General features: G+C 41.9%; 1 protein-coding gene across 4 annotated transcripts in view; it reads right to left on the bottom strand.

Annotated features, from left to right (window-relative positions):
- KCNIP1 (potassium voltage-gated channel interacting protein 1) overlaps window positions 1-25,889 on the bottom strand; it is a 395,303-nt gene that overhangs the window by 4,692 nt on the left and 364,722 nt on the right. For 3 of the 4 annotated variants that reach the window (XM_043488820.1, XM_043488824.1, XM_043488823.1), the window contains 5 exons: window positions 8,541-8,665; window positions 7,718-7,787; window positions 5,798-5,868; window positions 4,992-5,099; window positions 998-1,102 (listed from right to left, as the gene is read on the bottom strand). In XM_043488820.1, the coding sequence (XP_043344755.1) occupies window positions 998-1,102; window positions 4,992-5,099; window positions 5,798-5,868; window positions 7,718-7,787; window positions 8,541-8,665 (479 nt within the window). Of the gene's footprint in view, window positions 1-997; window positions 1,103-4,991; window positions 5,100-5,797; window positions 5,869-7,717; window positions 7,788-8,540; window positions 8,666-13,333; window positions 13,367-25,889 lie in introns of all 4 variants that reach the window. The other variant, XM_043488821.1, reaches the window with a different exon arrangement.

The following is a 25,889-nucleotide window of genomic DNA, read 5'->3' as shown; positions in this document are numbered from 1 at the left end:
CATGAGCATCTTTCAAATGAAAAAATTTGCTCTAGATGCTCACCTTCTCATCACCCGATTATTCTGCTGATGCCCAGTCTCACTTCTCGCCTGTGCATCTGGCAGTAGGAACACTGGACACAGACAGCTCTCCTTCTGTCTGTGTCGCTTACCGTGTGACCCTGAGTCTCTCTAAACCTCTGCTTTTGCTCATCGAGAACGAGCTCTCATGTTCGCCGATCCTCTCCTGCTAGGTGAGTTTTTTTCTTTTCACCAGCATACCACTAAGATCTTGCCACTCTTCTAGTCACAGATTAACAGCATCCACCTACTTTTTACCAGAGCAAGGCTAAACTCTTCAATTTAAAGGTCTCACTCTAGTTTCCAACCTATCCTAGTTTCCATCTGATTTCCCCTTGTTCCTCAAACACAAATGCTTAACACCAATGACAAAAATGTGTTTAATGGCATCTTCTGTATTTACTCTGAGGGCTTCCCAGGTGGTGCTAGTGGTAAATAACCCTCCTGCCAATCCAGGAGACATAAGAGACACAGGTTCAAACCCTGGGTTGGGAAGATCCCCTGAAAGAGGGCAAGGCAACCCACATCACTATTCTTTCCTGGAGAATCCCATGGACAGCGGAGCCTGGCAAATTACAATCCATAGGTTAGCACAGAGTTGGGCAAAACTGAAGTGACTTAGCACAAGGAATACACATAACAATATCTTTGATGTATGCACATGTGCTATTTACTCTGATCCCCCAGTCATTTTTATGAAATTTAGAGTCCACACGCTACCACTTATACTTGATAATATTCATCCTTGTTCTCTTCTGTAGTGTATACTTGTCTATTTAATAAAATAATCTATTCCCGGGGGACGGTACATCTTGTGATTCTTCTCTGCTTCTTACCACGTGTAGTGGAGGCTTGGATACAAAACACTGCTCAGACGCTTGTGGGTTGATTGGTCTAAGTTGAGCTTAGAGCTTCCACACAGGGTGTGTGCTCTTACCTGGAAGAAGATGTCCACGTGCTGCCTTGGAGTGTCTTCTTTAAGCACGGGATATGTGTATTTCCCCATCATGTCATAGATGGCTTTGACGATGTCCATCATCTCCTGGAGAGGGGACATGGAAGCACACGGTGTGGGGGCCAGGAAGTTAAGCTCTTCTAGGTGACAGTCTGGGGCTCTCTGTCTCCCTTGGGAATGAGAGTGATTAAAAGGAACCTCGGCTAGCAAGAGGGAGTTAGAAAGGAAGCTGAAGGGTGTATGTCCTGGGTGCCTCTTCCCAGGACGATTCTCTTGTTGTCAGAAGTTCTTGGGTGGCTCAGTTCTTCCTGAGCTTTCCCAAGTGATGAGTTATAAGTGGGATTTGAGTGGATTTGTTCATGTACTGACTGACTGACATTGCATTTTTTGGAACACCTTCTCTCTGCTCTGTAATTCCTTTGAATGACTGGCTGGTGTGGCTTTGTTTATACCAGACGATTGGAACAAATGTGGATATCTGACTATGGAACTGAGTCACTATGTTGTTATCTCTTGAGAAGTCAGTGAAAAGTTGCAGTTTGTGCCAGAGTTGGTACCATGGGCAAATCATTTCCAGGTTTTAGTTGAGATCAGGGGAGAGCAGACACTGAAAACAAATATAGAAATGAACTCCTGAAAAGAGTGGGCTGGAGCAGATGGAGTAGAGGAGATGAGAGAAATGCTGGGAGCGAGGGAGAGCACGTAGAGAAGTGAAAAAGGTAGAGGAATAGAGAGAGGAGAAGAGGGGTGGCAGATGGAGGAGGACATGGGTTTTCTCATGAGTAATTTCTCGTGAGTAATTTCTCGTGATCATACACACATACATACGTACCCACACGCGCATGTGTTTGCTGGGAAAAGTGGTTGAAGTAGACAGAGATAGTAACAGGGATCAAGAGAAACCCTGGAGAGGCCGTGTCTGAGAATGGTTACCCTATTCACTAAGGCATCCTCTGGGGTCTCCCCACCACCAACCATTCCTGCAGAGGACAGTGTGGTCATCTTGACCTAAGACAGTGCTGCAGGAGGGAGACGAAAGAGAGGAGATGGGTGTAGCATAAGGGAGACCAACAACTTTCTAGTTTTAATGGGGATTAAAATGTGCTACATTAAACTACCTGTAACGTTTTTCACTTTAACAAGAATTATTTCTTTCTTAAAAGACCTTTTAGAGAAATTACCTATATCTTTATAAGAAAGGTCTCAACTTAAGCTCATTGAAGTTGATGGTTTTCTATCTTTGTAACCAAAAAATCCCTTTCTACAAAGACAAAAATTACCATGGGGCCAGATAGATGTTACAAATCCTTTCATATTTTCTTTCCAACCTTTCAGTAACATGGAACAGAGATCAGTACATACTCATTAAAATAAGTAAGTGGTTCTTATTGCTCTGTGGATCTGTTTCCCCAAAACTGTGAGCTCTGAGGACACATGCTTGATCCTTCGTTGCTACATTCTCTGCACCTGGCACCGTGTCTGCAGGGGCTGGGAGCCCCGTATTGGTTGGGTGGCACCATGGTGTTTTCCCGGTTACACTGGCCAGGCATGGTGTTCCAAGGGCTTCCTCGATCCCTACTCGGAATGAGGAAAAGGAATGTAGGAAAGCAGCCTTGTTTTCAGGATATCTGATGGAGTGTCTTTAGAGACCCGGAATTCCCAGGTGGCCCTGGTGGTGAAGAACCTGCCTGTCAATGCAGGAGACGTAAGAGACACGGGTTCTACGCCTGGTTTGCAAAGATCCCCTGGAGGAGGGCATGGCAACCCACTGCAGTATTCTTGCCTGGAGAATCCCATGGACAGAAGAGCCTGGCGGTCTGCAGTAAATGGGGTCGCAAAGAGTCAGACATGACTAAGCGACTGAACAACATGGGTATTTATTTTGCAGATTATAATCCCAAACTATAAATTTGTATTTTGCTGCTTATATTATAATATTAATAGCTTTGGCTATTGTGAACTCCTTTAGGCTGACTTCTGTGACCTTCAGACATGCTCTTCACCACCCTTTTTTCTTTAATAGCACTCCCATTTTTTTTGACACTGTAAGATGCTCTAAGATCATCTTGTGTTTTCTCTTTCCCAGGCCTGGAATCAACCAAGTCCTAGGAGACTGGTTGCTTTTATTGGAGAATGGTATTGAGAAACCAGGGTCCAGGTGCCAGGTCTACTCACTGTGTGATTGCTCTCAGGTTCTAACAGAGACAGAGCTAGGAAATGTATACCTGTCCACGTGCTTATTTAAAATGTGTGCTTTAAGGAGTCCTTAACATCCATATGGCTACAGGTTTCTTTCCTGAATAACTTTTATAAGAGAAAGGACTTAAAGATAAATTTTGATTGCTCTCTCAGGATTTTCTTTGCTACGATTTTGATGAAACTCTTTCCAAATGACTGCCAGGGGAAGGTCCAGCTACCTTTTCTAGGAAGCTGCTTATCCACACTTTATATTCTTTTAAGGAGAATTTTATTAATCCTGCCTCCAGAAAGGTCTGATGGATATTTAATGGGGACAATTTTGTCTAGTTTGTAAATTACAGAAGGGGAGCAGGATTTAGTAAGATTATTCAGAGATGGAATAATGGTTGAACCAAGGTTGAAGATCTTGTTATAAGTCTCACTTTAGGGTCCTTTTTAAAAATATATTTTGTAAAGTAGTATTTGAATATTTTAGATATCTTTTGTTGTTGTTTCGTCACTAAGTCATGTCCGACTCGTTTGTGACCACATGTACTATAGCCCATCAGGCTCCTCTGTTCATGGGATTTCCCAGGCAAGAATAGTGGAGTAGGTTGCCATTTCCTTCTCCATAGAGTACCATATATTTGAGTATATATAGAAGCATTTAATTATTTACAACACTGAGAAAATATTATATATCCTACTGTAAAAATAATTTTTAAATGGAATGTATAATACTAATTTAAAATTATATCTAGTTGCTTTTGCATGGTTTTACATGGCCACTTGTTATTCCATTATATAATGGATTCCTACCATATCTGCTGTTAGTGGCTATTAGGATTTTTCGCATTCTGGGGATTGTTCACCACTTTATCTTCAGCACCTAGAACACCTAACAAGCCCTCAAATATATGTTGAACAAACCCACGACTGAATGACTGAGGAATGGAAATTGAAGGGTTGAGGTGAGGATTAGAGATGATATTTGTAACTCTGGACACTGTACCTGGCACATAGGAAATCAGGAAGTGGGATGCTGCGAGGTGCTAAATCCAAGCTTTGACTGAGATTCCAGGATACTGTAGATACCAAAGTAAGTTTTGAGATAGACCTGTGGGTATTTCACTATCTAGGTACCACATCTACTTTGAGGCTCTAAAAGTGTCAAGCAGTGAAGCTTCAGAATGTTAAAATAGGTTGTGGCTAATAAGAGAAGGGGACGACAGGATGAGATGGATGGCATCACAACAGAGGATGAGATGGTTGAATGGACATGAGTTTGAGTAAGCTCCAGGAGTTGGTGATGGATAGGAAAGCCTGGTGTGCTACAACCCATGGGGTCGCAAAGAGTTGGACACGACTGAGTGACTGAACTGAACTGCACTGAATATGATTCAATTGTAATCTCCTTTTCTCAAAGATCTCCTTTTTTTTCTTCTTGGCGATGCCTGCAATGTTACTATTCCAGTTTTTACTTTTAACTTGTGGCCATTGACCTGTTAAAATGCAAATCATCCTGGGAAGAGTTATTCTACACTGAAATAAATCATTTATACCCCCTTTGGAATGTACATTGAATAACTGAGATTGAATGAATGAATCTGCTTAATCCTGAGTGTCCAAGAATGGGACAGGGTAGGCCAATGGGGGAGGTCAAAGGTGACCTTCATTTTGTCAGGAACCAACTCTGCCCCAAAGCAGATCCCTCCTGGTTCAGGCCATTTCATCCTCATGACTGGGAATGTTTTCTCTCTAATTGGCTCTCTCATGCTCCTAGCCTCAGTTCACTTACCTCTTTGTTTATGTATCCATCTTTATTGATGTCGTACAAATTAAATGTCCATCTTAGTTTCTCATGGACGGTTCCTCTCAGTAAAATTGACAGAGCAGTTACAAAGTCCTGAGAAGTGGAAGAGGCATGAGACATTAAGCAGCAAGCCATTGGTGGGGCGATGCTCTGTCTTTGGGTCAGACACAGTGACTGTCTTTACAGAATGATATCTTCCAGGTCCTCTGACTCCTGAAGGATGTGGCCAAGCTCAGCAAAGTACGCCACCCACCTTCCACTGCCTATCTTGCCCCACACTGGGGCAGGAGCTTCTGGAGGAAGAAGGGAAATCAGTGTGTGCTGACATCGGCTGTCACCTTACCCCATGGCTGCAATTACTATATAAGTGGTGGCATCATCTGGCGGCTAAGAGCGTGGGCTCTGGAAACATGCCACCTGAGCTCAAAGCCCTCCTTTACCCCTTACTCTCTGGCCTTGGGGAAGCCACTCCGTCTCTCATTATCTTTCTTTCCTCTTCTGTTGACTGGTAATATATAGTAGACCCCTACCTTGTCAGGGCTACTGTGAGGGTTAAATGAGTTAATACGGGCAGAGCGCCAAGTGCAGAGCCTGCAGCGAGGTCAGCTCGGTGCCATTAGATGATAGTCCCTGAGCCCTGAATTCTTGGAGGACAGTTGTTTCTTCTGTCTTCAGGAACTCCTTCTTAAATGGTAAAGAACTGAAGCATTGAATGATCCACTCCTCCCAACACCCCCATCATTTAAAGGAAGAGTTGATGGGCCCCTGGGGCCTCTGAGAGACAAACATACCTCGAACTTCACGGAGCCTGTCTGCGTGGTGTCAAAGGCATGGAAGAGGTAATGGGCATACATGCTGGCATCTGCAAGGCACAGAAGGAGAGGCAGGTGATGGGAACAGGGACCCCGCACAGGGGAGGGAGATCACTTAAAAGCAATAAGAAAGAGAAGAGGGCGATGCTGGGGTGATAGAAAGGAAAAGATTACTGAGTGGGAAAAACCACTAGTGTGAACTGAGACCTGTTTGGTTTTCCTGGGGTTTAGGTGGCAAGTTCTAGCAAAAGCTAAGACAGGTTTTGCTCCTAAGTCTAGCCATCCCTGGAGAGAGATGCTCCTGTCTCTGTGTATAGTTCTTGTTGGATGAATGGCACGGTCCTGTGTGTAGAAGATGTTCTTCTGGATGGCAGCACAATGCCATGGAATGCGCACCCACTAAGGATCAGACAAACCTGGACTCAGAGGAGTTCTGTCACTACCTAGCTGTGTGACTGCAGGACCGTAACGCAACCTCTCTGAGCTTCACCTTCCCGTCTCTGCACACTGTTTAACTTTCACACAGTCATATCATTAGAACCATCATTAAGTTTGCCTCATAGTCAAAACTCAATAAAGAGGAGCTCAATAGGACTCAACAAATAGTGGCTCTGGGGCCTGCATGGGGCGAAACTGTCCCCAGCTGGGGGAGAAGCCCCGTACTGGAACTCACACCGGAGAAGGCTCCTGTCTGCTGCTGAGTGAGGTGTATGAGAAAGAGAGCCTCAAAGTGTCTGGTGTGAGGCGAGCAGAAGTAAGGCAGCTTAGATTAGGAGTAGGCCTTCCTACTTGGTAAGATTATCAGGCCACCTGGATGCAACCAATTAGCCAATTAAGACCATTTAGCTTTCACTTAATACTTACTGCTGGTTGCCAATTAGGAAATTAGGAATGGGGCGGAAACCCCCAGGAAAGTCCTGTGCGCGCGCAAGTTTTGACCAATGAAATTGCTTTGCAAACGTGTAACCAATCCGCTTCTCACCCTATAAATTTGTGTAACAGCTTGGGCTCGGGGCTCTCTGACCCGCACCACTGCGTTGGTTGCGGGTGGAGAGTCCTGGCTCGAGTCAGTAATAAACGTCCCTTCCTGCGAGTTGCATTGTCTTGGAAGCCTTCTCTCTTCCCGCTCAGGGATTTGGACATCGGCCATAACATCTGGGACGCTTGGATCTCTGTTTCATCGGCACCCGAGGAAGGGGTCCTGCAGGAGATGGCTGCTGGGCAGGAAGTAAGTTGACATGTGACACTGAAGTCATGGGAAGAGCCTCTGAGGTCCCAGCCCCCCGGGGCCAGAGCGGGGCCCGCAGGAGTCAGGCAGGGTGGCAGAGCAGCTGTGAGCCGGAGACACGGGCTAACCTTATTTATAAGCACGGTTTTATTCACCCTGCCTCTTTTTGGAGTCCTCTATTTTTACAGCTTCTGGTATTTACTAAAGTTCTTTTTCAAAATTCCACCTTGCCTCAGCCGTTTTAAGGAAAAGACACAACATGCCACAGTGCAGGGTGGGCCTAACACAGCAGAGCTTTAGGTAGGACTCTGGGATCTAGTTCTAGGGAGTCTGCCGCTCTCTAGCTGTGTGACCTTCAGTGAACTGCTTAGCCTCTCTGAGACTTAGCGGCCCCATCCTCCGATAACCACACCAGCTTTCCAGGGCTGTTAGGAGATTTTATGATACTGCTTTATCACTACCATCTCTGGGAGAAGGTCCATTTTCAGAGCTCTTTTCTGCTAAAGCTTTAGTGGATTCCACATCTTGCAGGAAGGGAGGAAAGCTGCCCCGAGGTCTCCCCAACCTTGAGGAGGAGGCAGATAACAAGGCCCTGTGGAGCTGGAGGAAGGAAGCGTGCCGGAGGGAGAAGAGAGGGAGCCGGGAGGGGTCTTTCTCAAGACCGAACTCACCTCCATGAGGGAAAAACTGAGCGTAGATCTGCTTGAATGTCTCTTCATTGACCACGCCGCTGGGGCACTCCTGCGTGAGGGAGAGGGAGTCAGTGGGGGAGTCTGAGAGCCTTGGGGTCCTCATGAGCCCTGGTGGGCGGGGACCGGGTAACCACCCTGTGCACTTCCGTGACTCCAAGGAGAGTGGCTAGAAGTCCTACTTTAGGACTGAAGCTGCTTTGCAAAAGGGTGAGATGTTATCAGAGAACGGGCACAGTGAGGTGGGAGTCTGGGCTGTGAGATTATTGATAGAAAGACCTGGGTTTAGATCCTGGCTCAGCCCCTTCTAGGCTTCGTGACTTTGAGTGAATCAGGCCCTGATTCTCAATGTCCTTACCATGAGAATGTAAAATAGGGCTACCAGTACCTTCCCAGCCAGGCTCTCAGGAAGTTAAATGTATGAAATCGTGAGATAAATGAACACATTGGCTCTCAAGCTGCTACTTCAGTCTCTGAGCTTGGTTAGCAGCAGACCTAAAGCCCACATTTCCGGGACACTCATGACACCGCCAGTGTGATGGGCTGTCCTGAGGTGGGTGTCGGGCCGAAGCAGTGCTACCCCACCAGCCTCTGGGCCACCGGCCGGCTTCCCGCCCCCGATACTGCCTCTTTCTGGCACCTTTCTCTCTAGCTGGTGCGCGACCATGCTCTCCTGATTCCTTTATAGAATGGCTTTCCTTACATACATGCAAAAATCTCTCGGAGCGGTCCCTTTGGCGTTTGAGAGAGCCGAGTCCCAGGTGGGAAATCCTGCCTGGGCCTTCAGAGGCCGTGTGGGTCTTACGTTTTTGAAACCTCGATAAAGGACTTGCAGCTCCCTCTTGGTGAAGTTGGTCTGTGCCTCCAGCTGCTCCAGCCCCTCAGGCCGATGGCAAACCATGGTCATCTCCAGCTCGTCTTCAATCTTATCTGGAACCAGAAGAGATGGCATTGGGGAAGCTCACCTCGGTGGTCACTTGTCAGACTATAATCTGGGTTGTCAAAAGTGGGGTGTAGTGACCTGGGACATAGGGTCATAGGCTGGGGGGTCACACTGCAGATGACCTTCTTGCCTTGAACCCCACCTCTCTATTCAGTCACTTTCTATCTCACCATCAGTCCATTACTCCAGGTGTGTTGGACACCACCTATGGAGGGAACTTCAGCCTAGGAGATACATGTGTTCTGAGTGCTAAATATAAGTGCATACAAAAATATTTCTTTTTCTTTCAAAATATCTGTTTTGTACATTCAATTTGCTGCCCACTGAATATTCCACTGCTCATCTGAATATTCCAGAGACACAGGTAAGTGAGCAGATGGATTAACATCCTCCAAACTGCAAAGGGAGACAAATCTATTAAAAAACCATAGAGTAAACTCTCACCATCTGGGAAACTAGAGGTAGGCTAGCTTGATTTGGCAAAAAGTACAAATTATAGCATGTAAAATATTAATTTAAAAATTTGAAAGCATTTTCCAGTATTGTCATATCTAACAGACATCCTTAAATAATAGGAAAGTAACTTAAATGGGAACTGCTTTACATAAATGAAAGCTTTGGAAGCATTTGAAGGGCTCTACAAACAACTGTTTACATGTACTACAGTGCGGTAGTTTTGCACTAGTTAATAAAGCATCCTATTGCTCTGTCCATCTCCTATTGTAGGATCATAAAATCCAATAAGCGGAACCTTGAATGTTTTACCATCATCATTGGGCTTCCCTGGTGGCTCAGCTGGTAAAGAATCCACCTGCAATGTGGGAGACCTGGGTTCAATCCCTGGATTGGGAAGATCCCCTGGAGAAGGGAAGGCTACCCACTCCAGTATTCTGGCCTGGAGAATTCCATAGTCCATAGGGTTGCAAAGAGTCGGCACGACTGAGCGACTTTCACTTCACTTCACTGAACTTTACCAGCATAGAAGTGTATTCCTTTGGACCCTACCAGAATGCTTTCTACAAATTTACTTCAATCAAGAATCAATTGCCATCCCACCTCCCTGGCCCGTTGTTGTCAGGCAGGCATCACCAAATCCATGTACTGAATGACTGTAAATCTGAACTGGCAAGAGTAGTGATGAGATGGGCAGGCTTCTGGAAATGTACACACACCATCATATCCCATGATGATGGAGAGTGAGGACAGGCTGAGTTTCCGTCTGAGAGGATAGGATGGGTACATCACACTCTGTGCATTTCCCCAGCTAGTGCCAGTCTCTTTGCATCAGATTCTTTCTGCAATTGTCACTTTTCCTTTTGAGACAATGACCCCAATGCAAAATGAATCCATCAAAGTGAGTTTATATCTTGTACCTCTTTTCTGAGGTAATGGACATTGGGGTAGAGTTCCAAGGGAGAAGCAGAAGATCTCGGTGACAATTCCCAATTGTTATCTTTTTTATGTGCTAGGGAACACATATTGTCATCCTACAGGGATCAGAGCATATTACTCAATATAAATGACACTTTGTTTACACAAAATAGTTGCCAGTGGCCAATTTCCTTATAATTTGAATAGAGCCTTTAATTATTGTTATGTTTCCAGCTAACAAGTTAAGTAGCAATTATGAAACACTGTAGCATTCTCAAACAAACAAATAATCCCACATAAGTATAATTCAGAATACTCCCATATATTTTCAACTCATTTAAAAATAGAAAACAAGTTGTTGGTTTAAATCTTCTAGCATTAGATTTAGTAGCAACTTTATTTTTAAAAATGCACAGAAATTTAACACTGAAAAGAGGTGAAAGTTACATTAAAAGGTAAAGAAGGAAGACATGAAAGTATTTTTGGAAGAACTAATGTATTTTTGAAGGCGTCTAGTATACCTTTTCAAGTCTGTCTTATCCAGAAGCTTAAAAGATTTCTCTTTTCAGTTTTGATTATGATCAGATTCTTCACAAGCTCAGGGAAATTCCTTTGTAGAAGTTTGAGAGACTCTGACTCAGGAACTGCACTTGCTTACCATCTCTCTCATTAAAAATGCATTAAGTAATTATAGATATATCAAATATTAAACTCACTTCATTAAGACAGAACTGGTTTGTTTGCTGGCTGACCAGGAGGGTCAATTTTCCATATCGAAGAGATTCTATAATATCTGAATATTTGGATATTGACTGCCAAGCTTTTGTTTGGCTTTTTCATCACCCTCTAATTGTCAGACTGTGGTCACATCAGTTACTGAAGAAAATTTACATATTTGGGATTCAAGATGCTACTGCTGTGAAATCACTGGCATGGTGAGTGTTAGGGGCTTAAACAGGGGTTCTTAATTTTTTTTCATTGTAAGAATTACAATTTACATCACAATCCATATACATAAAGGAAAAATTTTGTAAAATGTTTTGAAGCAAAGGTTTCATGAAATAGTACTTTTTCTCACTAATGGGAACTGTCCTCTGTTCTCAATTTAATCTATTCCTTTATAAAAATGTGTTGATTATGACCCCCATGGTCATGATTTGGGAATGGACAACACTAATTTGTTTAAACCTAGAGCAATCTTACGGAGGTGCCCACAGTCTAAGCATTCTTTTCCTTCACACCAGCTGTCCCTTCTTTTTCTTTGTAAGGCTCACGGTTCTGGCCACTGTAGCTATATTTCAAAGCAACTTTGGAAGGAGCTGTGGAGGTTTTCACATCCTTGTTTTCCCCTGGGGAGCCTCTGAGTGCTGTCCAAGTGGCCCCACTAAAGGAAGTGGGACCAGCACCCTGGTTGGAGGAAAAGGAAATAGAATTAATAGATGGGAGCCTCCTTGACAGTTTCTTTCTGAGGCCAAGTGCTACTTGTTATTACTATTTTTGTTATTAAAAATAATGATGAGCCAGTTACAAAGTCAGGTTGAATTTGAATGAAAGAGATAAAAATTAACCCAGAGAGCGAATACAATGGGGATAACCACAGAGCAAGAATAAATCAGAATACCTTTGTTTGTAAATTGCTTTTATCCTGTAAAATGTTTTCATGCCCATTGTCCCATTACAACCTGTGTGTGGCGGGGAGTAGGGAACATTACTCTCTCTATCAGAATGTTAGGGAGATGGGTGTCCTAAAAGATCAAGAGTTTTTCCAACTATAAGAACCTTAAAAAGTGATGAACAATCCAATGCTGGGGGTAGTTAAAGCAAGATAGAGTACCAGAATAACATCTAAGGACTGTAGATGTTATACAGGTAGTTCTCAGACCGAAGGCAAGTTTGAAGAAGATGATTCAGATTACATGGGCCTTAATGTTTCGGGGCCACAGGCTCTTCTGAGTGTGGATGAAAGCTATAGGCCGTCTCAGAAAAAGGAACTGCACCTGACTCACATTCCCTGAGCTCCTGTCTCTTTCAGACACTTGGAGCCCATGTTGAGGATTCTAGCGCGGGAGGAGTTCTCCTCTCTCTCCTCTGCCTGTGCCTGAGTCCTGGGCCACACAGTCAGCTGCAGACAGAGCTGGACCTCAAGTCCGGCCAGTCCAGGCAGATCTGGCTTCCACGTGCCTCTCCAGTGGCTTCTGCTTCCCTCCAGCACAAGCTGCACAACCAGCCTCGCAGTAGTTCTGCTTCTGGCGAGCTCTCTGCCCGTGCAAGAGTGAGGCCCTTAGACTGTGAGTGGTCTGTGGTCTTCTCCCTGGTAACGGATCTCCTCTGTTAGGTTCACAACCAAGATAGGCCCAAAGACCATGACCATTTCTATCTCCTTCTCCTTGGACTGGAAATTATTTTCTGGATTGGATTTTGTACCAACCATCTAGCTTTGAGATTGCAAAATGTGTTGGTCCTTGGCTTGAACAGAGTTCAAAGACAGGTCGTGTTTGGCCTATAAAATGTATTTTGTTTGGAATTTCCAATATTTAAAGATGAGAGATCCATGCACAAGTTTGAATTTCTAGTTTCTCTCGGAAAATGAGATTCTCTGACAACTTTATCAGAGCTGAGCAGGGGCTGACCCCTCGAGCAGTGGAAACCTCTCCTGTGCCCTCTGTCTACCTCTGGGTGACTTCATCTCTTCTCTCTGCCTAGTTCTGCAGGCATCTGAGGTTTTGGTTCCTGATCTCTATCCACTTACCCTTCCACCTACCTACCTTTCACCTATCTCATAACACACAGACTACCACCTTCTCTCTTCCTCACTATTTGTTTATTTAAACACATTTTGCTTTGTTTCACAAAGGATTTGAAGTTGTTTATATGAAACACATGCAATAAAATAAAAAGAGATAAAGTAATAAGAAAAACTGCCTTGGAAAATATTAATTAGATTAGGAGGTTGAGACACAGGGAAAAAGAGAACACAAAAATTCAGGTCATTTGTTCCAAGCAGTTACTACACTTGAGCCACAAACTGGCTCTGAGCTTTTACATGTATCTTATAGTCTGTGAGAGGAAAAAATATCAGTTTCTTTAGGGGAAGCAAAGATTTTCCTATAACTTGTCTCTAAAAGAATGTTTCCAACTATATCTATTTAAAAGAAGCTTGCTGACGGGGGCACAGATATTTTGTCTGTGAGAAGACTACTGACAAAATACATCCTTGATTAAGAAGCTCGCCCACTGAAAGTAATGTAACCAAAGCAGTCAAGTTAGTTTAAACTTTTTTTTACCTCTCTGATACTGGTAATACCACCAGGCGATGTCTAGGAAAAAGTAAGAGAACATTTTACCAAAACTGTTCATCAAACAAGCAAAACACAGTTTTATTTTCCATATGGAAAGTCTGCTCCGAGGGTGTCCAGGTCACCATCCAGCACAGCTTATGTGAAGAGGTCTCTTGTAGCAGAGCTGGAACTGACCTCACACGGCCAGAACAGCCAAGAGCGATGGGTTACCTTGCAGTGCCCACGGCTCCCAGCAGGGGGCTCACTGAGCAAGCCCGCAGCCATGCAGCCATGCAGCCCGAAGAGAGGCGGGTGGTGAGGGGCAGAGGATGCACGGATGTGGATGGGTCTTGGAAATACCTGCATGTTTGATTGAAGAATGCCCGAGATAACTCTCTGCAATCTGCCATTTTGTGATTTGAAGCTGCATTCTTGCAAGATTCTTTACTCGCTCACTCAACAACTATCAATGACGTATCTACTATGTGTACATTGGTGAATGAACAACTCTGTTCCCTGCTCTTGTGGAGCTTACAGTCTATGAGTCTTTGCTTCTCTCTTCCCCTCTCAGTCTTAATAAGTAACACAGATGCAGAGAAGTATAGAGGGTTACTGAAAAAATGACTTAGCACTTTGGGATGACTGGACAGATTGGTTGCAGGCAAAATCCCCTATTACACTGAATATAAAACATGAGACAAAACATCAGACCTGGAAAATCCTCCATTTCATGGTGGAGTTGGATAGAAGTAGGTCCCAGAGAGTGGGCAACAGGTTCTAGTTGCTGTTCTTCTGTCGGCCTTTTTGGGGCTATTTGGGGGTCATCCTAGCTTTCTCTGTAGGTTATTACTTGAACTTTGCCCTATTTTTCCAGTATCCCTGATCAAGAGTGCATAAAGCAGACCAGCCACCACCTTGTGAGTCTGAGTCATTCCTTACCCACAACCCCAGACAGGAAAGGCTTCTTTTCCTGCTGCCCCTAAAAGTGGTGGGACAGATGAGTGTCTCATGGTAAGTATTTCTGTCTTGTTGCCTGACTTGAATCCTGCAGGAGAAACTTGTTTTACTGGATTTGTCACTCTCATTGGTAGCATTTGTATTTATTTTTCTAATAGAGGCTACTTTTAGAACAGTTAAGGTTATGGAAAAATTGTACAGAAAATAGAGTTCCCATGAACTCCACCCTCACAATGTCCCCGATTTTAATATCTTGACTTGGTATGGTATATTTATTACAATGGACAAACCAGGATTGATATATTATTTTAAACTAAAACCCATAGTTTACATTAGAGTTCACTCTGTGTGGTATAGTCTTGTAGGTTTTTGACAAATGTATAATGCCATATATCCACCATTATAGTATTCTACAGAATAATTTTACTGCTCTAAAAGTATAGCATTCTTGTAGAGATATGTCTGCAAATATGGTCTGACTTCTCTGGCATTCCAGGAATGTGACAGGTATTGGGAGAGAGATGAAAAGATACAATGTCTATTCATAAGGAGTTCTTAGACTGATGGGTAGCGCACATGCATAGACCGAGGATTACAAACTCAAATACCGGTCATTGTTCAGTCGCTAAGTTGTGTCCAACTCTTTGTGAGCCCATGGACTGTAGCAAGCCAACCTCCTCTTTCATCCACTATCTCCCAGAGTTTGCTCAAATCCATGTCCATTGAGTCAGTGATGTTGTAATTCAGATGAGTTTGTAATGTAAGTACAACCATAGAGAGTGCTGGGGACTGAGAACTGCAGAGCCATTGCCCCATGAAAGGGAAACAGCTGTTATGCAGCCAGATGTTGTCATGTAGAATTTAAGCCTGGTGGATCCACATCTTCAGGTTTTTCAAGAGATGCTACAATTGAAAGATGATTTGTGTCCTGATTCTTAGCTGTTATCAATGAGTTTAACATTTATATATATAAGCATTGGACAAGTATAATATTACTGTTGGTAGAATATTGTGGATTTCTGGAATGGAATTCTTCATTGGCAAATCATTCCAAACCCTGTGTGTGTGTGTGTGTGTGTGTACATGAGCGCGCATGCTCAGTCACTCAGTTGTGTCCAACTCTTTGTGATCCCATGGACTGTAGCCTACCAGGTTCCTCTGTCCATAGGATTTCCTAGTCAAGAATACTGAAATGTATTGCCATTTCCTTCTCCAGGGGATCTTCCTGACCCAGGGATCAAAATCATGTCTCTTATGTCTCCTGTATTGGCACTAGGAGGATGTTAATGCCACTTGGATGGCAGAGGAACAGAATAAGTCACAGGGAAGATTTCAAGGGAAAGTGATCATTTATTGAGTCTTGAAGCAAGGACAATGGAACAGCATATGAAAAGGCACAGAAGCTGAAAGGGCCCTAGAATTGTAAGCTCTCTTGAAGCAGAGCTGACTTCTCACTGAGAAAAACAAGAAAAGGAATATTAAAAAAAATCACAACTGTTTGGAGAACTACCAGAATAGCCTGCACTTTAGAAGCCATGATTCTAGAGGGAAGAAAAATTCATTAAAAGTGAGTTGGACAATCAATGCTGCCAGACTCATCAAGAAAAAAAGGGAGAAGAATCAAATCAACAAAATTAGAAATGAAAATGGAGAGATCACAACAGACAACACTGAAATACAAAGGATCATAAGAGACTACTATCAGGAATTATATGCTAATAAAATGGACAACTTGGAAGAAATGGACAAATTCTTAGAAAAGTATAACCTTTCAAAACTGAGCCAGGAAGAAATAGAAAATCTTAACAGATACATCACAAGCACAGAAATCAAAATTATAATAAAAAATCTTCCAACAACAACAAAAAAAGGCCCAGGACCAGACAGCTTCACAGGTGAATTCTACCAAAAATTTAGAGAAGAGCTAACACCTATCCTACTCAAACTCTTCCAGAAAATCATAGAGGAAGGTAAACTGCCAAACTCATTCTGTGAGGCTACCATCACCCTAATACCAAAACCAGACAAAGATGCCACAAAAAAGAAAAATACAGGCCAATATCACTGATGAACATAGATGCAAAAATCCTCAACAAAATTCTAGCAAACAGAATCCAACAACATTAAAAAGATCATACATCATGACCAAATAGGCTTTATCCCAAGGGTGCAAGGATTCTTCAATATTTGCAAATCAGTCAATGTGATACACCACATTAACAAATTGAAAGATAAAAACCATATGATTAGCTCAATAGATGCAGAGAAAACATTTGACAAAATTCAACATCCATTTATGAAAAAAAAAACCCTCCAGAAAGCAGGCATAGAGGGAACATACCCCAACATAATAAAAGCTATATATGATAAACCCATAGCAAACATTATCCTCAATGGTGAAAAATTGAAAGCATTTCCCCTAAAATCAGGAACAAGGCAAAGGTGCCCACTCTCACCACTACTATTCAACATAGTTTTGGAAATTTTGGCCACAGCAATCAGAGCAGAAAAATAAATAAATACATAAAAGGAATCCAGATTGGAAAAGAAGAAGTGAAACTCTCACTGTTTGCAGATGACATGATCCTCTACATAGAAAACCCTAAAGACTCTACCAGAAAATTACTAGAGCTAATCAATGAATATAGTAAAGTTGCAGGATATAAAATTAACACACAAAAATCCCTTGCATTCCTATACATTAACAATGAGAAAACAGAAAGAGAAATTAAGGAAACAATTCCATTCACCATTGCAACAAAAAGAATAAAATATTTAGGAATAAATCTACCTAAAGAAACAAAAGACCTATACATAGAAAACTATAAAACACTGATGAAAGAAATCAAAGTGAAAGTGAAGTTGCTCAGTCATGTCTGACTCTTTGTGACCCCATGGAATTCTCCAGGCCAGGATACTGGAGTGGGTAGCCTTTCCCTTCTCCAGGGGATCTTCCCAACCCAGGAGTCAAACCCAGGTCTCCCACATTGCAGGCAAAGATGACACAAACAGATGGAGAAATATACCATGTTCATGGATTGGAAGAATCAATATAGTGAAAATGAGTATACTACCCAAAGTAATCTAGAGTCAATTAAATCCCTATCAAGCTACTAATGGTATTTTTTCACAGAACTAGAACAAATAATTTCACAATTTGTATGGTAATACAAAAACACCTTGAAAAGCCAAAGCAATCTTGAGAAAGAAGAATGGAACTGGAGGAATCAATCTGCCTGACTTCAGACTATACTACAAAGCTACAGTCATCAAGACAGTATGGTACTAGCACAAGGACAGAAATATAGATCAATGGAACAAAATAGCCCAGAGATAAATCCACACACCTATGGACACCTTATCTTTGACAAAGGAGGCAAGAATATACAATGGAGAAAAGACAATCTCTTAAACAAGTGGTGCTGGGAAAACCGGCCAACCACTTGTAAAAGAGTGAAACTAGAACACTTTCTAACACCATACACAAAAATAAACTCAAAATGGATTAAAGATCTAAACATAAGACCAGAAACTATAAAACTCCTAGAGGAAAACATAGGCAAAACACTCTCTGACATAAATCATAGCAGGATCCTCTATGACCCACCTCCCAGAGTAATGGAAATAAAAGCAAAACTAAACAAATGGGACCTAATTAAACTTAAAAGCTTTTGCACAACAAAGGAAACTATAAGCGAGGTGAAAAGACAGCCTTCAGAATGGGAGAGAATAATAGCAAACAAAGCAACTGACAAATAATTAATCTCAAAAATATATAAGCAGTTCCTGCAGCTCAATTCCAGAAAAATAAACGACCCAATCAAAATATGGGCCAAAGAACTAAACAGATATTTCTCCAAAGAAGACAGATAGATGGTTAACAAACACATGAAAAGATGCTCAACATCACTCATTATCAAAGAAAAGCAAATCAAAACCACAATGAGGTACCATCTCACGCCAGTCAGAATGGCTGCTATCAAAAAGTCTACAAACAATAAATGCTGGAGAGGGTGCAGAGAAAAAGGAACCCTCTTACACTGTTGGTGGGAATGCAAACTAGTACAGCCACTATGGAGAACAGTGTGGAGATTCCTTAAAAAACTGGAAATAGAATGCCATACCACCCAGCAATCACACTGCTGGGCATACACACCAAGGAAACCAGAATTGAAAGAGACATGTGTACCCCAGTGTTTATCACAGCAGTGTTTACAGTAGTTAGGACATGGAAGCAATCTAGATGTCCATTGGCAGATGAATGGATAAGAAAGCTCTGGTTCATATACACAATGGAATATTACTCAGCCATTAAAAAGCATGCATTTGAATCAGTTCTAATGTGGTGGATGAAACTGGAGCCCATTGTACAGAGTGAAGTAAGTCAGAAAGAAAAACACCAATATAGTATATTAACACATATATATGGATTTTAGAAAGATGGTAATGATGACCCTATATGTGAGACAGCAAAAGAGACACAGATGTAAAGAACAGACTTTTGGACTGTGTGGGAGAAGGCAAGGGTGGGATGATTTGAGAGAATAACATTGAAACATGTATATTATCATATGTGAGATAGATCGCCAGTCCAGGTTCGATGCATGAGGCAGGGTGCTCAGGGCTGGTGCACTGGGATGATGACCCTGAGGGATGGGATGGGGAGGGAGGTGGGAGGGGGGTTCAGGATGGGGAACACATGTACACCCATGGCTGATTCATGTCAATGTATGGCAAAAACCACTACAATATTGTAAAGTAATTAGCCTCCAATTAAAATAAATAAATAAATTAATAATAAATAATAATAAATAAATTAATTTGCCAAAAAATGGTATGGGTAATGAATTTGAGAAATTGAGCAAAAAATGGTGTGCCAAGCAAAGAATGTAAGCAGGACTTTGAGCAATCCAGGAAGACAAAACCTGGATCGGTGCCACAAAGACATTGAGGACTTGAGGGCCCCAGACTGGAGGGACCACAGAGACATGAGCCTGGTAACGCAAGCTGCTTATTCCCTCAAGGCTTTTGCTAAATCCTAAATGACAGAAGTCAAGAGAAACTGAGAGGTCAAGAGATGCTACCACAAAATGTAGAGCCAAACAGAGCTTTTGGCAGGCTCATGGTGTTAAGAGATAACTGTTGGAGTTCTGCATCTTCCTAGGAAGAGGGTTCCTGGTAAATACCCAGGCTTTCAGTTTGACCCCTGAAGGATTACATTTTAGGAGCAAAACCAAGTTAGAAATAGATCAGGCCTTACAAAGACTGAAATCCAGCCTCATCACAACTCAGTCCATGTTTAGGTTAAGTTCATTGCCCCTATTCTAATACTTTCTAGAAGTGGAAGTTCATCTAGGTAGTTTATAAATTTTTAATTCTAATGCCCATGTTTCATTAAAAATGCCAGTCATATTAAGAGACAGGACCAAAAGTAAAAGAAATAACATGGTAATAGAGATTTATAAGACCTAGATATTGAACCTCTCAAACATGGGCTTTAAAACAATAATGAAATATGCTCTAGAAAATAAATAAAAGATGGAGAATACCATCAGAAAACCAGAATATAGACAAGGAAGTAAGTCTAAAATTCTAGAATGATAAAGTATATTATCTAAAATTTATAACTAAATAGATCAATTTAACAGTAGGTTATGCACAGATGAAGAGAAAATTAATGATTCGGTAGATAGGTCAAGAGAAAAACATCCTCACTGATGCACAGAGAGAAAAAATGGAGACTAGAGAGAAAAGCACAAGACATGATGAAAAAGTCCAACATTTATAATCGGAATCCTGAAAAAAAAGGAGACAAAGAATGACTCTGAGGCAATATTTGAAGAGATAAATAAATGAGAATTTTAAAAATGGATGTAATAAATCAAGCCACAGATTCAAGTGCTACAAACCTCAAGCAGATAAACACAAAGAAAACCACATCTAGAAACATCACAGTGAAACTGCTGAAGTATAATACAAAGACAAATAAAAACTCTTCAGTATAAGAGAGCAACCTTCAAGCTATAGCCAAACCCTAACTAAATGCTGCTTACAAGCATAAGGACAACAAAGACAAAAGTAAAATTATGTAAAAGAATACAGCATGCAAACAGGAATCAAGAAATTCTGGCATGGCTATTTTAACATCAGATAAACTAAACTTCAAGGCAAGAGGCTTTGCTGGAGAAAAAGAGTTTTCAAAATGAAAGAGGCCATTCACTGGGAAGACATAGCAATCCTAAATTAGTATGCAATAATAATATAGCTGAGTACATCATGAGAAACGCTGGGCTGGAAGAAGCACAAGCTGGAATCAAGATTGGCAGGAGAAATATCAATAACCTCAGATATGCAGATGACACCACCCTTATGGCAGAAAGTGAAGAGGAACTAAAAAGCCTCTTGATGAAAGTGAAAGAGGAGATGAAAAAGTTGGCTTAAAGCTCAACATTCAGAAAACTCAGATCATGGCATCTGGTCCCATCACCTCATGGGAAACAGATGGGGAAACAGTGGAAACAGTGTCAGACTTTATTTATTTATTTTTTTTAAAATTTTTTTTTTCAGACTTTATTTTTTTGGGCTCCAAAATCACTGCAGATGGTGATTGCAGCCATGAAATTAAAAGACACGTACTCCTTGGAAGGAAAGTTATGACCAACCTAGATAACATATTAAAAAGCAGAGACATTACTTTGCCAATAAAGGTCTGTCTGGTCAAGGCTATGATTTTTCCAGTAGTCATGTATGGATGTGAGAGTTGGACTGTGAAGAAAGCTGAGCACCGAAGAATTGATGCTTTTGAACTATGGTGTTGGAGAAGGCTCTTGAGAGTCCCTTGGACCTCAAGGAGATCCAACCAGTCCATCCTAAAGGAGATCAGTCCTGGGTGTTCATTGGAAGGACTGATGCTGAAGTTGAAACTCCAGCACTTTGGCCACCTCATGCGAGGAGTTGACTCATTGGAAAAGACCCTGACGCTGGGAAGGATTGGGGGCAGGAGGAGAAGGAGATGACAGAGGATGAGATGGCTGGATGGCATCACTGACTCGACGGACATGAGTTTGAGTAAACTCCGGGAGTTGGTGATGGACAGGGAGGCCTGGTGTGCTGTGATTCATGGGGTCGCAGAGTCAGACACGACTGAGCAACTGAACTGAATTGAATACTATAGCTTCAAAATACATATAAAGCAAAGGTTGACAGACCTAGAAGGAGAAATAGCAAGCTCACAATCAGAACTGGAGATTTAAAAACACCCTGGGAAGATCCCCTGGAGGAGGGGACAGCAACCTACTCCAGTATTCTTGCCTGGAGAATCCCATGGACAGAGGAGCCTGGTGGGCTATAGTTCATAGGGTCGTAAAGAGTCAGACATGACTGAAACGACTTAGCATGCATGCACACACAGTTTGTCATTGATAAAACAAAAGTCCAATAAGGGCATAGAAGATATGAGCAATGCAATTAGCAGACTTGGTCTCATTGACATATGTAGATATCTTTACCCAACAATGATAGAATATTATACATCCTTTCCAAGTGCACATAGGACACTTACCAAAATGAACTGTTTCCTGGCTCTTAAAGCCAATCTCAACAAAGTTCAAAGAATTGAAATTTTCAGAATGTTTTCTGTCCAAAGTGAAACTAAGAAAGCAAGAGCAAAAAGAAAACAAAGAAATCTCCAAATGTTTGGACATCAAGCAACATGGTTCTAATTCCTAAGTGTCCCATGTATCAAAAGAAGAAACGTTATGAAAATTAGAAAGTATTTTCAACTAAGTGATAATGAAAACATGACATATCAAAACTTGTGGGATGCCATTAAAACTGTACCCAGAGGGAGATTTAAGAGAGCATAACATACGCGAACTGCAAATAATTTATGTGACAGGGTGCATAAAACTGAATGATGTGCTACCCCTTGTTATCATATTTTTAGTGTTTCCAGTGATTCAATTTTAATGTTGCCTAAGCTATGTTGGTTACTTCAGAGACTATATTTGTGATGGCATGCTGGCATCTGAAAATGTAATTTTTTCTCTCCCCTAAACATGGTTTGTTGGTCTATTCTGGATAAGTTTAATAACATCTTTTGATTGACAAATTACCCCCAATGTAATCAGGGGTGAAGATCCTTTTTGGTGCCTCTGTGTAGCCAAGGGGGCTACAAGTTCTATTTGACCCTTAAGTGTAATCCTGGAGGCTAAAATCCTACAGCCAAGACTTGGAGGTGAGTCAAAAGCTCAAGCAGACACTCACAGCACACAGCTCATCAGCTCTGAATTTTATAAATGTAAGAATGAGTCCCCGGAGTGCTGAGCTGAGACTTGATAAAGATTTTCTGAGTGTTCTAGACACTTTTTTTCAGTCTTCTTGGTTCAATAAAACTCAAATCATGTTTTGCTCCAAGCATTTGTTCTCTTAATCTTGAAATCCTCCTGCCCCTTTTAAGCAAAATTGACTTTATACATTTCTCATTCATTTATACCTCAGTCCTAAAAATGTTCTGGCAAAGGAGAGTCCTACCAAAAAATATTTGAGTATTTGAGTACTGCTACTTTCATTAGATGGGAGGTTTTCTGGATGAAATGTCTCAAAAATATATATAGTGTACCTGAATTCTCTGCTCTTTCTCCTCAAATGGGGGTGTTTTTGAGGGTGACCTTCAGATCAGCATGCTAGGTGGGGTGTGTGGAAGGGGAGTGTCAGATGCATACTGCAACTTCTTGCAGATGGTGGTGGTGGTAGAAATGAATTTTCAGGAAGGTAATGCAATTATTTAAATGCCACAAAGTCACTACACAGATTGTGATGTAAGTCACAATTCTTTGGTCTATGTGGTGGTGTAACATTCACACATTTTTCCACCAAGACTGGAAAAAGAAAGAAACTCCTGGGAAAGGATTGAGTCACCTAGACGCCAGGATTGACAGCAAGAAGGAGCCCTAACTGGTGTTTCAGGACAAGGAGCAAGGCCACAGGCATTAGGGACTCTTGTGTCCTCTCATCTCCAAAACAAACATTTCTGTCCAGCTAGGCCCCCACCCAGGTTGCAGAGTAGAAACATATGTCAGGTTCACTGCAGCGTCTCAGCCACAGGCGAAAATCTCTAGATAATGTTTTAAGTGGACTTTTTTGTCTAGAAAAAGTGTCCCAGGATGAAACTTTGGATGATTTACTTAGGTAACTCCCGCAGTTCCTACGGCTCTAGGGGGGAATTAGTTATATCCTGCCACCAGCCAGGAAGCAGTGGGGAGACCTCCCACTGTTTCTCCTTTAGTCCCAGCGGGACCTTGCTCTGAAGCTGCAGCACATGGAGATAGCCAGGTAATGAGCAGTGGCTGCCCTGCTTTGGGGAAAGAGGGCATACTACCCAGGATGAATGGGTCTAGACTGTTTCTACAGGAAATCAGAGGATTACATGGGTGGGATTTTGTTCCTTGACTGAGAGGTTAAAATGATTTATTGCAAATGATGAGAGAAAAATAGTGTCTAGGGAGAAAAGATGCTCTTGGTATTAAGATGGACAAATGAAGGTACAGAGAGAAGCTGAAGGGATGACTCAAAGGAAGAGTAAAATTGCCACCTGAACAAGTCTTATCTCAGGCTGGCAAAGAATTTTCTCACGGAAGCTCACTGGATTGAGGTCAGGCTAAGGAGTCAATAGTCTGTCTTTCAGTCTGCTTTTTGAGGAGTAGTTCACTGCCATCCAGATAATATGTCAACTTGCTGAGTGATGGTTTCCAAGCAGGGAACTTGAGGGGGTGGGGAGAAGTCTGCTTGATATCATTTTCCAATTTCTTGGTATACACATCCCCATCATAGCCTAGTTCAGGCTATTAACATGAAGTCACTGAATATGGATTTGGGAAGCAAAGCCCATGATCTGGCAGTATGACCTGACTCCATCACTTTATTACTGCTATTTTAGAAGAGCTGGCATATGCTTAGCTATTCAAAATTAGTGTACTAAGGACCTGAAAACCAATTTAATACTGGTGAAATACTCAGTTTCATAGTCAGTATAGCCCTTGTAACCCAACTAAATAAACCCTTTCTTTCTTTTAATTGAAGTACGATTGTTTTACAATGTTGTGTTAGTTTCTGCTATACAAACAAAGTGAATCAGCTATATAAGTATACATATAACCCTTTCTTTGTTAGTGGGAAAATAAACTCTTATATACCATGCAGAATAATCACAAGCAGGAAAATAATGGAGACTGGCCAAGTGAGCTTTTTCTGGAATTCAGTTTTAATGTATCCTCATATTAAATGCCTCTCTCAGTGAGCTTAGAGAGCATGGTAATAGTTTTAGAATTGATCTAATAATCTCATTATCCCTAGGAGGTATGTGGTCATTAGACTAATTTGATACCCATCTTGTAGCTGTGAATCTAAAGAGATAAGATATATAATGCTCTCTCTGCATACAGTAGGTGCACAAAAATGTTATTCCCACCTTCTAGTATATTAAGATTGTGATCTTAAGGGTCATTCTCAAGCGCAGAATCCAAAATCATATCTGTTAGACTTTCTATGTCATGATTACATCATCTCTGATGGATCTAGTTAATTACGTGTGCTTCTCTTCATAATATAGGAAGATTTCTTGTTCTGTGATTTACCCTGTCAGAGAGTCATCTAGTTGCCAGTTCAAGCTGGATATTAACTAGGTAAAGTGAATATTAACATTCTGTATTAACTGCAATGGACATAAGCAGACATAAGACACTGAAAGGGCTGTTAAGCAGCTCAGGCCCAGACTGCCACGCAACAGGGCAGAGTTTCTGTGGGTGTGGGAGCCTGGAGCGAGAGCAAACAGACATGATGACTGGTGGTCACTGAGAAAACTCCCTGCCTCTCCGCCCCCAGAGTTATTACATGGCTCCATGTCCTCTGCCCTTAATAATCCAGATAGTCACAGGGTGCACTGCGGTGGTCCGCGTCTCAGCTGGAGAAGAGAATTGGATGTTACCCTCTACTGGAACATGAGCTGCCAAACGCAGGGACTGCAGCGAGGCTGTCTGCCTGCCTGCCCAGAGGCAGGGAGAAGGCGGCAAGGTGTCATCTCCAGGACTCAGCTAAGAAGCCTCTTAACTGTGCACTTAATAAATGAAGCCTTGGCAGACACACCTTGAATTATTAATGAAGTTATTCAGCTTTGATTGTTTTCTTCTTTGGGGGAAAGGTTATTCACTCAAATGCCTTTGATTAGACTATATAATACATCACAATTGGACCTATTTTATGTGCAACTTTATGGTGATAATAGTTCTGTCTCATTTAGAAGCAAATCAGACATTATGAACTTCGTGATTTATTAATGTATTGATTTCTGTAAATGTCAGTGCATCTCACATCCCGTCAGAGAGTCTGAGAACAATCAGTGCAGGACCAATAAAAAAGTAAAATGAAATCATCATTAAAAAAAAAGGGAAAGACTGCATGTTAAAAAGCCCTGCTGCCTCTCTGAAATGTTTCAGATTCCAGATCATTGTCATGAAAGGGCCCCTCCTTCGGAAGCACAGCCTGCATGAGACTGTCTGGGGCAGCTCTGTCCCATTTGTCTATTTTCTATGGACTGCAATAAAACACA

This window comes from Cervus canadensis, chromosome 16 (assembly GCF_019320065.1).
Source record: "Cervus canadensis isolate Bull #8, Minnesota chromosome 16, ASM1932006v1, whole genome shotgun sequence".
Classification (NCBI taxonomy): domain Eukaryota; kingdom Metazoa; phylum Chordata; class Mammalia; order Artiodactyla; family Cervidae; genus Cervus; species Cervus canadensis.
The sequence above is the reverse complement of the archived record's forward strand: the minus strand, read 5'-3'. Positions and strand labels throughout refer to the sequence as shown.